This window comes from Catharus ustulatus, chromosome 11 (assembly GCF_009819885.2).
Source record: "Catharus ustulatus isolate bCatUst1 chromosome 11, bCatUst1.pri.v2, whole genome shotgun sequence".
In the NCBI taxonomy this organism is placed as follows: domain Eukaryota; kingdom Metazoa; phylum Chordata; class Aves; order Passeriformes; family Turdidae; genus Catharus; species Catharus ustulatus.
Window position 1 is genome coordinate 3,431,842 of NC_046231.1, and position 12,072 is coordinate 3,443,913.

Below are 12,072 nucleotides of genomic sequence, written 5' to 3' on the forward strand. Positions count from 1 at the left end.
AGAGGGGACAACTGCAGTGCATGTCCCTTGCTGTCTGGCACCACAGACCTATATGGTATCTGGCATTTTTGATAGAGAGACTGATAATGGGTGGTGCATGTTGGTGCTTTGATCACTGACACTTCTCAGGGCATCCCACTAGTGCAAAGTGCTGAGCTGTGCTCAAGTCTGGCTGCAGATCTGTCAGGCTCTCTCTTAAACTCCTCGCATCCTGTACCTCTCCAGGCCAGCAGCTCCCACCAAAGCTAGAAGCAATGTTCTGTCTTTCTGCACGTCTCAAATCTGGGACAGCCAGAACTCCTGAAGATGCTCCAAATCACCCAGGCTCTTCCTTGGCTTGGACTGAGGCACTGGGCTCCACCCATGCCTGGGGATGTGGAATTATGTTCCTGCTGATGTAGTGCTCCCTTTCATTGGGAATTGTGTTTGTGCCTCAGACAACTGCATTAAAATGGCTGAGTTTGGAGTGGGAAAAAGACAGGATTTGCCATCAAGAGCTGCAGAGCCTTCAGTATGGAGAGAGCATTTTATTCTTGCTGTGTGCAGAAAGATTTCCTTCTTTATGAGTAGAAGTTTATTCATCCTTTCACTGTCATCCTGGGGTCTCAGGGTGCCGCTCTCAGTGCTGGAGTCAGTGGAAGCACAGCTGACAGCCAGCTGTGCTTTTCTGCTGTCCCCGAGCCAGATGCTGAGGGACAGCCTCCAAGGTGGCTCTACTGATTCCCAGATGAGGATTTCCTGAACTTTTCCCTGGTGGGAGGTGTCCCTGGGCCTGTCTTAGGTGGGTTTTCATGTGCAGACAGCCACAGTAGGAATGCTTCAGTTCCTTCTTGATTTGGTGATAGAATTGTGTTTAGTTGGAATAAGTTTGTAGAATCTCTAAAGATTCTAAGACAGGAATCTTAGGGCTGGATTTGAAAATGCTGTCTGTATATTTTAAAGCTTTGGGTTTTGTTATTCATGCATGCAAATGAATATTTTACATATCTCTGGACATTCCTTGTGCTCTTAGATATAAAAGCAGGGACATAGTTGAATGGGACTATCATAAATACTTAATATTTGAACACATAACTATAGAGTCACTAAACAGCTGGAAATAATCTTTTTATAATACCAGATATGTATTGGCCATCTGGATAATTGATTGAATATTCAATTGGTTTGTCTGCTTTTACTTGTGTCTACAAACTATTTCCTCAGACATAAATCTCAGAAGTGCTGGGAAGGAGCTGGAGGAGGCAGGCACAGGCAGAAAGGGAAGGCAGTTTGCATAGAGCCATTTTTCTGCCTTTTTATTTCTCTGACAGTTTTCAGATCCCTTCATTTAAGCATTTGAAACACTGACTGAGGTTTATGACTGCTGATTAGTAATTTATATTCATTATTTTCTGGAGATAAATCTGACTTTTTATTCTGAAAACCAACCAACCAACCATCCAAACACAGCTGACTAAAACCTAGAAACACTTTGCAAAGAAAATCCAATGTTTCTCTCAGAAAAAAAATATCTAAAGCAAGAAAGTCAAAACAGAGTCTATTTCTGACTAGGTAGTTCTGTAAAATGCTGACCCTGTCAGCCCACCTTGGCTTTGTGTGGCTGAAGTCACTGGGCTCCATGCCTGAGTATTCTCTTGCCTGGATTTTCCTCAGTGAGGTTTCCCCTTTGTCCTGGCCTAGAGCAGGATTCTCCAGGCATAGCCAACTCTGTATGTGCAGAGCTGCAGTCCTGCTCTTGGGCCTTTGCCCTTGCTTAGGAAATTCAGTGTTTGGAGAGCAAACAGGTCTGTACCTGGCCTCCATGAGTTCTGCAGAGTTGTAGAGGCCACTGTGGGTCTCCTCCCTGATGCACCTCCAAACCTGGGATAACTGCAGTCTGTCCACATTTGCTGTAAAAGCATCCCATGGCCCATGGTTTCATTTCTGACTAATGCCCACCTGGTACTGTGTTAATATGATCTGCTCCTGTCAGCAGAACATTTCAGAGCCTAGGCAATACAGGAATTAAAGCTCAGAGCCTTTGTGGAGAGGGCCAGAGTGTCAGGCCTAGCTGAGCTGGACTCAGTTAAGGCTGAATGAAAACCATGCTCTAAATCACTTAATTTTGTAGGGCCCTGTGTGGAAATGAGAGCAATCCTCAGACTCCTCTGAACTCCTCTGTTTGCTGCAATTGTTCTATTAGAAAACTCTGCTGATCTAAACCCAATGCAATACAAAGCTGTCCTGCAACGAAGTCCTGGGAAACAGCACTTTGTGCATTATGTAAACCCAGCATTTCTGGGAGAAAATAATCTCAGCATTCTTTTTGCAATATTGACCTGTAACAATACCAGCACAGCACAGGGATTTTCTTGCCAAGCCCAAAGGCAGCTCACTAACAAATGAGGAGACTGCCAATGCAGCTATACCAATGTCCACATTTTTGTACTGCTATAACATATTTTCTGTGACTTGGGTGATGCCAGTTGGGCATCTATTAGGTAGCAGCTACTAATTTTAGAGTTGCTCTTCAGCCCAGCTTCAATGAGTTTTTTGGAGGAGTTTAAGGGATTACCAGGCAATCTGAAAGATATAACTTGGCATTTACTTGGATTTGCACTGTCTTCACCTTTACCAACCAAACTGCTCTCAATTAGCAAAGTGATTTTAAGGATAGATCCTAAAAATCCCTACTGTAGCCAGAAGCTGGTTCTGACTCTATGAATCATTTATCCAAGTTTGCTGTCACAATAGGTTGTGACAGCAAATATTTAAATGGGAATGATTTCTAGTCTGTGAATGACTGTAGCTGTCTGACTTTGTGTTCCTCAATGTATGTTCCAAAGTAAATTAAGGGAACTTCTTGTCTGTTCTTCCTTTAAACTGCATCTTTAATTGTATGATTTCTCAGCCATGGTGGGCATGAACAGTGTTATAAAGTCACAGTCTAATTTTAACATTCCAACACAGATTTTCTTGAGCTGCAGCCCTTGCCCCAAGGGAGCTCTGAGAGGTGGGCTTCATTGTTTTGTGAGTTTATTTTCTCATCATGCATTCTTCCATCCAAGACACTGGACATGCTGCCCTGCTTCCCTGCATGCACGTGGTTTCCTGCCAAAATAGGACCAGTGACACGACGATAATTGGCTCCTATAATGCTGTATTTCCTTTTCAAAAAACCTCCATGTAATGACTACAAGAGGCAGTCATAAAAAGGAGACCAGAAGGAAGTCAAATGTCAGGAATTGTTTTGTTTCAATGACTGGAAGTAATTTTTAGCCACATTTGTTTCGCTAGTGAGTGCCAAACTGATATAAATTTTGACTGATGTCAGTGTGCTCCATTTGTCAATTTGCTAGTTTGCAGTTGTGGAAGAAAATGCTGAAAAGGAGGATTTAATTTTTTTTAAAACAGAACAATAAAATATTTAAGTCCTTGTACCTGACACTAAATTTTATGGTCCTTTATTTTAGACAATTCTATAATTTCTGTGAGTTTAGTCTGCCTAAAGATGACAAGGTAAAGGACATTTCTGATAACTCATTTTTTTCTCAATCTGGAAGCTATTTGCTTTTTACTGGACTGATGTTTATCTCCTGGAGAACTTCAAATATTATATTCCTGCAGCTATACATGACTGCAAAGCATGCCAATAATGCAGTTTAAAAAAAAAGAGCTTACTTACGGAGATTGGAATAATTGCTGCCAATCCCAGTACTGATGGAGCTTCCAGAGATGAGAGGAAGGTGGAAGAAAATAACTAAAAAGGGAAAAATGAAGAGAAAGGTCCTTAATAGAAGTTTGGTTTTGTTTGGTACCAGATGTGAGTTGAAGGCACGTTGTTCAGGAAATGATATTAATGCATCTCAGATTCCAAACACCACGTATAAACAACAATATGTTATATAAAGATGCTAATTATTGTTGTTAAGTCATTCACCAGTCTCTGAAACAGGCACCTACCGCTGTAAAACCAAGTAACTTCCCTGATTTGTGAGTGCAGCTTGAATGCATTGTGTGTCTGTATGCCAAACTGGGTTGGAATAAATTTAGTCTAAAATTTGATACACATACTCCCTCTATGCACTTAGGCTTTAATATTTATAACTTGCTTTTCAAAGATTTATATTTACAGGCAACAAAATGCACTCGAGTAAAACGTGTCCTAAATAATCAAATCTTTAGATTTCTTTTGCGACTGCAGACTGATTTAAAGCCTGACTCCCGAGAGTGGCTCGCTGTGTCACAGGCTTCGGCTGGGGGTCTGGGCGCTGCCCTGCACGGCGGGGCAGGAGCCGCTCCCTCTCCGGGAGGGGCCCAGGCCACACAAACTTTCGGGCACGGGCCTTTGGGGTGTCCATGCCCGCACCCGCGGCAGGGCGTCAACACACGGGCTCCCGCGGCCCCTCACAGCCTGCCCCGGCTGGGATCGGTCCCTCAGTGCCTGCCCCACCGGCATGGATCAGTCCCTCACAGCCTGCCCCACCCGGCATGGATCAGTCCCTCACAGCCTGCCCCGGCTGGGATCGGTCCCTCACAGCCTGCCCCACCGGAATGGATCAGTCCCTCACAGCCTGCCCCACTCGGCATGGATCAGTCCCTCACAGCCTGCCCCGGCTGGGATCGGTCCCTCACAGCCTGCCCCACCGGCATGGATCAGTCCCTCACAGCCTGCCCCGGCTGGGATCGGTCCCTCAGTGCCTGCCCCACCCGGCATGGCTCGGCCCCTCACAGCCTGCTCCGGCTGGGATCGGCCCCTCACAGCCTGCCCCACCCGGAATAGATCGGTCCCTCCAGTGCCTGCCCCACCCGGAATGGATCGGTCCCTCACAGCCTGCCCCACCCGGCTGGGATCGGTCCCTCAGAGCCTGCCCCGCCCGGCACGGCTCACGCCTTTCCCCAGCTTGGTTTCTCCCTTACACCGATTCGGCTCAGCTCTTGCTGACCCCCGGTTGGCTTCAGCCCACTTTATCCCGGCTCGCTTCAGGCTCTGCCCTACCTCGTCTCAGCCCCTGCCTCTCCCGACCCCGCTCCAGCCCCTGCCCTTTCCCATCCTGGCTCAGTCCTTGCCTTCCTCCAGCCCCTTCCTTTCCCATCCCGGCTCAGCCCGTGCCTTCTCCCAGCCACTGCCTTTCCCATCCCGGCTCAGGCGTACCTTCCCCCCGCTGCTGCCTTTCCCATCCCGGCTCAGCCCGTGCCTTCCCCCATTCCGCCCTGCCGTGCCTTACCCCAGCCCGCCGCCGTGCCCGCTGTCTCCATCCGCCCCCGGCGCGGCTCCCCGGGGGCCGGCGGGGCCCCGCCGCCTCCTGCCGTGCGCGGGGCCGGAGCGGGGCCGGGCCGGAGCCGGCGGCCCCGGGCTGGGGGCAGGGGGGCGGGTGACCCCCGCCCCGCGGGCAGGGCCGCACATGCTGGGGCTGAGCCCGCCGCTCATCGCTCCTGCGGCAGCGCCCGGCAGCGGCGAGCGGCGTTACCGGCGCTGCTGCGGGGGCTCGCTGCCTGCATGAGGAGCTGTAGGCGGAAAACGGCTCCGGAAAGCCGAGTCCAGCCCAGCACTTGGGCTGAAAGGGAGGGACTGCCTGGAATAAACCCACCGGGACGGACGGGATTATCCGGCAGTGCGGGAGATGGAATTCCGTGCGGCTGGATGGGGGCTAGGAGGAGGATGTAGTCATGTAGTCCAAGCGAGAGCTAAACCTACTTTACAGCAGTATCTGTACAAGATCTGCTTGGGGACGTTTCTCACTGTGTTTGATAAATGCCCTAGTGATGGATACAGAGGGAACAGGGCTGAAGCAGGTTCTGAAGAGTATGAGCTTTCATAACTGGTTGTTTACGTCTAAGAAAAGCATCACTGCTTTTTAGGTAAAGAATGTATGAAGTGAGCCCCTTTTCTGAATGTCTTGAGAGCAGTTTGGGGGTTTTTTATGATCCAAGTTCCATTGGCAGTTTCTGCCACCCATGCACTCATTAGTTCTGCAGGACACATGCTGTTTGTAGGGATGTGGAGCTGGAGCTCCACTGGTGTGCAGGCAGCCTTCTTTACTTCCCTGCCCCTTGGTGGTTTTGTAGCCTGGAGAACAAGTTCTCTCAATCAGAACAGCTTTGCTGTCAGTATTTAGGCTCTTCAGCTTCTGCTTGGTTTAGCAGTGATGGATGCAGGGCTGTAATGAAATTTGGGGTCAATGTAAAACATGTGAACTCCCTGGTAGAAAGTTACCTGCTGTCAATGATCACCTTGTTTTTCTTTTTTTCTTTTCATTTTCTTTTCTTTTTAAGTCCGGGCAAGCATTGAGGGAGTCTAAGACAATTGAAATGAAGGTTTATGGGAATTTACATGTTTGTTTCCTTATGGCTCATAAAAACCTGTACCTGTTTCCAAAACTATCTTAGTACCCTAAAGTCCCTTAGAATGCTGCTGCAGAAGCTACTTTGTAATAAATTTCTCCAACCCCTGGAACACTTGGGTCCTTGAAAGACTCCTCATTTATAATTTCAATAAATGGAAACTGCATGGCTTCCTTTGTTGTTCACTTGTGGCATGAAGGTGTGAATCTGTACATGCATCAGAAAATCTGATTTTCTGTGTGTTGGGTATTGGATATGTGCCCCTTGGCCTCATTCTGCCTGTCTAGAATCCCTCCACTTAGGGATTTCAAAATATTTCATCCACTTTAAAGCTAATGTTTAGTACTTCCGCAAATTTTGGTGATGACATCTTTGTTCAATGGCACCTCCCAAATACTCACAGTATCAGTATTAAGTTTAGTCCTGACAGACTTGGGGTCTTAAGTTTGAAATATCCATGCTCAGACAAATAAGCTCACAAATCATGGAAAGTGCCTTATTAACTGACTTTGGATGCAGGGGAATTGCTCAGTGTTTGCAGTTCTGAAGAAATCTCTCTCTCAGCTTGGCTTTAGAGCCCTTTCTGTGAGAGTCTTGTCCTTTTGCTGCAGTAGGAGTTGCAACGGCTCCTGAGCCAGAGAACATTTGTTTCTGGGTCAGACACCACAGTGCCTTAGAGGATCCATCAGAGCCTGCAGGAACATCCCTGGAGTTAACAGGAACCTCTGGGTACCAGCAGTACTCACTGTGCCCAGGTGCAACAGGCTGGAGTGGTGTGGGCTTTGCTCACCCCACTGCTTTCCAGATCTGCATCATATGCATGTGGAGATGGTGTAGTTTTTTTACCTTTTTCCTGTGTGTTTTTCAGCATTTAGACTTTCCTGTTTTGCTCCTTGTGTAGCTGAGTGGAACCTGCCTATAGAGTGGGACGAGGGCAGACTTGTATTTGCACACCCAGGGCAGCAGTGCTTTGTTGTGTCATGATGCTGTGGGTAGTTTACATCCTTAGTAGTCTCTTCTGGTAACATCTGCTTTTCTGTTTAGGTAAACCAGATTTGTCTTGAAGAAAATTTGCTACAAATGAATGATTTAACACATCGGAGTTTGCTTATGGATGTATTTGGGAGAGCTGGAACAAAAATAAAAACTATTAGGTATTTCTGCTGCTCCTCTATTGACTTTGAGTTAGTTTGTCCTTCTTGGGATGTCACAGAGCAGGGGAGACTGTGTGAACTTGAGTGGTTCCAGTCTGAATTCTGCCATCTTCTCATTTTTTTCCACTCTGTAGAAAGGGGAGTATGACTGCCTGAAAGCCCAAGCACATTTAGGTAAAGTTTGGGATGGTATTCCTTATGGATGGAGCTGCACAGAGTTCCTGTCCACAGTGGCTGTTGCCCAATTTATCGATAAGGAAAAAACCAAAACAGTGAGGAAGCCTTGCTGAAGACAGATAATTCTATTCTTGGATGATTTTACATTTTCTCCAGTTGTGGGACGTCAGTATAAAGCTGCCATCAGCACAGTGACAGACCTCGGCTCAGCTTCCCTCCTCCTGGGGTTTTCTTTGGGATCCTTGGAGTTGAATGGAAGCTGCAGTCTGGTAGCCAATTTTTGTAAGGCAAAATAACTTTTCTTACTGTAATGAGATCACTTTTAATTGATAATTTTTATGTATTCATAGCAAGATGTTTGGGGGATACCATTCACCACATTTTTCTTTTGCTTCGTGGAAAAGGTGGTAATTAAATAAATGTCAGTTGGATTATACAATTAGTTGTAGATAAAATGCCTCAGGATGAGCAAAATCGATGATTGGAACAGGAAAGTCTTTTCTGCGAGGAAAATCTGGGAGCAGTGAGATTTCATCACTGCTGTAGAGTCTGCAGAACTTCCTGCCCTAGAGTCACCTTGGGCTGGCTCATCCTGCCCTGTGCTGGGCATTCCCAGTGCTCTGGCACTGCTGGAAAAGCTGATTATGCCAGGCCCTGAGCTTGGGGAATTCCTTGCTGGAATCTCCATGGTGTGGTGGAGATGGCTGAGTAAAACTGCGCCTGCTGCTGAGAGCAAAAGAGGTCAGGAAAAGAGGCCCTGGAGGTTGATAGGAAGCATCTCGTGCTTTCACAGCTCCCTGGGTTCTGAAATGTGATAAAAAGAGTCCTTTGAAGGAAAAGTTTTCAAATTTTCTGAACAAACCCAAACAAATAGATGTTTGCCAGGTTTTAAATAGTTTCTGAGTTTGGACTTACTTGTAGAATTGCTAACAAAGGAATTTCCTCCATGCTGAAAGCTATTTAAAAGAAAAAGGTGGAATTTTAAATATATGCATTTACTGTAGAATATTTTTTCAGCTGACAGGTACATTTATTTTAAATAGTATTTTCTCGAGTTTTAAATCAAGTGGTTTTGTTCTTTAGGCGTAAAATCTGTCAAGAGGAAAAATAATTTAAAATTATTAATACAGATGAAGCATACATTGAAGTAAAAAATATTTCACAGTGGCCTGAAGACCCAAAGGCAGAAGTCCTGTTGTTTTATCTGCCATGTATAGGAATGAGACCTGAAATGGAGAGGCTCTCTTTCTTTAATTACAAATTCCTATTCTGTAGGAATTTTATGTCATGCCCAGATTCTCAGAGGCTATTTTTCTGATTTTTAGCTTGCCAACTGTCTTTTTCTTTGGAACAAAAGGTGCTCTTGAGCTCTGGGGCCAGATTTAGATAAATAATTTCTTATTTATTCACCTACTTGCAGACTTTTGAAGAAAATGGTGAGTTATTCTGTCAGTGCCTGCTGTACATTTTTTTTCAATATCTGTATATATGCTAAGAAATAATTTGGTCCAAGATTGTTATTGAAAATCCAATATTTCCACTGAAATACATTCAGTCTTCCTGATGCCAATTTTTAAGGATGTAGAATGGAAAATTTAATCTCAGTGTTCTTTTCCCACTTATTCTCTGACTCCTTAATTAAATTTATAGTTAATTATGTAATTTATTTTGTGTTGACCTTTCAAAGACCTTGCAGCATCTGTCGGTGAACGTAGAGTGGCAGTGTTTATTTCCAGGGGTCCTTGAATGAATTTGTTATAAAGGTTAATGGCACTTTTGGAATTAAGGATGGCCAATGGATTACTGACAAGTAGTAACAAATGTATCCCTGGAGATACAGAACTATAAATATACCGAAGTATATAGAAAGAAATACTGAATTATGTCATACACAGCATTTAAAATTAGGTAACACCACTACCACCAGCAATAATAGTAAATGAGCATGTCAGGATAGTTGAAAATGTTTTATATGTTGTAGGTCAGCTCTTTGACATGGGTCACACTTGGTGCTGGAAATTCTGTGTCTGGATGGTCAGATCCACCTGCATCCCATGAAACATGGATATACCTGTTCCTGAGGTGAGGAGTACCCATGGCCCTGTGGGGTACCAGGCTTAAAATCTGTTTTTTGGTGCAGAATCCACTTCCTGTATTGACAGAGCTCAGTGTGTGCATTAGATGTCACAGGAAGGAGCAAAGAAAAGGGAAATGAGAGGAAGCTCCACACTGCAGAGTGCTTTATTGACTATTTAAAAGATGTCTGGTCAGTGTAACCCTTGTAGAGGTTAGAAGTTTTATGATTTAGTCCTTATTTTTTACACCGAAGTAAAGTATTCATCATTTACTCTCAGGTTTTTAAAAGAGGCTTTTGACAGAGGGCAGAGAAGGCCGCCCTGCAGTGCTGTTAGTGCAGGCAAGAATGAGAATCCAGCCATGCCTTTGTTCACTGAAACCAAAAGCACAAATGAGGAAAAGGCAGCCTGGCAGCAGCCCAAAATGCAATTGTGACCCAACACTGATTTTATCTCTCTAGCACTGTTATGTACTAACAAGAAATACTTCATTCACCTTGAAGTACGAACCCCATAATTCATTGTTTGTGTTTTATTCAATGAATGCACAAGTCCTTTTCTGCCCATTTTATTATTCGTTTATTTACAATTGTTTGTGAATCTGCAGAGTCCCTGAAGGTGGTAAAAAATTATAAATAAGCAGAGGTACAAAGTTCCTCACTGTAACCGTGAACTTTTTTGTGGTAGTATGGAAGATATGCAGACTGGAGATCAAAATGCTTGGGTAGGACCCTAAGGGCTTGTGAAACCCTTGTGCAGCCCCAGCTTGCTTTAAATGGCAAAAGGGAGGTTGGATAAGGCCCTGGGAAGGCTCCTGCCCCAGAAGAATTGCCATTGCAGAAACCAGTGACAGAAAAGAACTTGCACAGGGAATGCTTCAAATACAGCCAGATTTTATATGAAACATGAAAAAAACAAAAAAAATCAGCATCCTCCAGGTTTCCTGACAGAGTGGCACCGCATCTAAAACGAGCCATGTATTTTTATAAATATTAATGGTTAAAGTAAGGGTGTAACCTCTCCTCTTGTTTAACAGGTTTGCCCCATGGGAATGAATGTGCAGTAGGATAAAAGCAGTCTGGCAATTAGTTTAAAACCTGAAGAGGAGTTCAGGCGCTGGAAGAGAGGAGCACTGTGATCACTGATGTGGAGAGGTGGGAAGCCAGGGCAGTCAGGTGCCTTGTGCAATTCCTTTGCAGAGGAATGTGAGGCAGGCTTGGGGACAAAAGGAACAGAGCAAAGCAAAAGAGAAGGAGCACACCCTGAGGGTTTGCAGCACAATAAGATTGTATTGGGGTTTGCGGTAAAACTTGGACAGCCTGGGCAGGTGTTTAATGCAGTGGGAAGAGTAAACAGGGTGGCACAAACTGATAAAGAGATACCAAAAGCAACTCAGAGGGGCTGGGGTGCTGCAGCCCTCAGACTGCAACAATTTCTGGTCGGCCTTTGTGTATGCTTGGGACAGAACACGATGTTCCCAAAATTGCTGGTAGAATTACAAAGGAGCAGTTGTGAATTGAGCACTCTAAGGTAGAAGTGAGCCAGAGCAGTGCAGCTGTCTGCAGAGGCAAATGATGATGGAGTACCTGGGAAAAGAGAAGGGAATTGAAGGGGAAAGAAGCCACAGGCTGCCTGAGTTGGTGATTTGTAGTTAGGACAGACACTTTTTTGTTCCTTAGTACTTAAAAGGACAATTGACTTCTGATAGAAGTCCAATAGAAATAATTGAATGGTACAAACACAAGCATGGAAATGTGTTTCTGCCACTCTTGCTTTCATTACTTTACAGCACAAGGTGAACAGAGGAGCATGTCCTTCTTACTAACCCAGGTTTGGTCCAAGTTCAACTGAAAATGTGCTGAGTGGCAAACAGGGGATGGGGAAACTAAAGGGCAACGATTATTATTATTATTATTATTAATTAATTAATTAATTAATTTCGTTGACTAGTTTTGGAGGGGTTTTTTTGTTTGCAGATTTTTGTTTACCTCGTTTTTGTTTTGTTTTGTTTTTTGTTGTGTTTCTTTGTTTTGTTGTTTTTGTTTTGCTTAGTTGTCTTTTTTTAAATTTCATTTTAATTCCAGCGTATGCTTTGTACTTTATTATTTGGAATAGGTTAATATTTTAGAAGCTCCTTTATTCTGGTTGTTAGAAGTTCTTGTCATTAGCTATCTGCCATTAAAGTACAGCATGAACACAATGTGAAGATTCTCATCCATGAGCTCTGATGCTACTTGGCTTCAGATCTCTAACAAATAAACCACTCCCAAAGTGTCCCAGAGTGAGCACCTGTTAAATAGTATTCAGTTTACCCTAAGAAGCTTCAGAATTGAACCTTAATG

The 12,072-nt window shown here is 44.6% G+C and overlaps 1 protein-coding gene across 3 annotated transcripts in view; it reads right to left on the minus strand.

Moving 5' to 3' along the window:
- LOC117001579 (protein BEAN1-like) overlaps positions 1-5,272 on the minus strand; it is a 54,863-nt gene extending 49,591 nt beyond the window's left edge. For 2 of the 3 annotated variants that reach the window (XM_033070002.1, XM_033070004.2), the window contains exons 1-2: positions 5,208-5,272; positions 3,665-3,739 (exon numbers count right to left, since the gene is read on the minus strand). In XM_033070002.1, coding sequence (XP_032925893.1) covers positions 3,665-3,739; positions 5,208-5,238 — 106 coding nt within the window. In that variant the 5' untranslated portion in view covers positions 5,239-5,272. The remainder of the gene's footprint in view (positions 1-3,664; positions 3,740-5,207) is intronic. The other variant, XM_033070003.1, reaches the window with a different exon arrangement.
- Between the last annotated feature and the right edge of the window lie 6,800 nt (positions 5,273-12,072).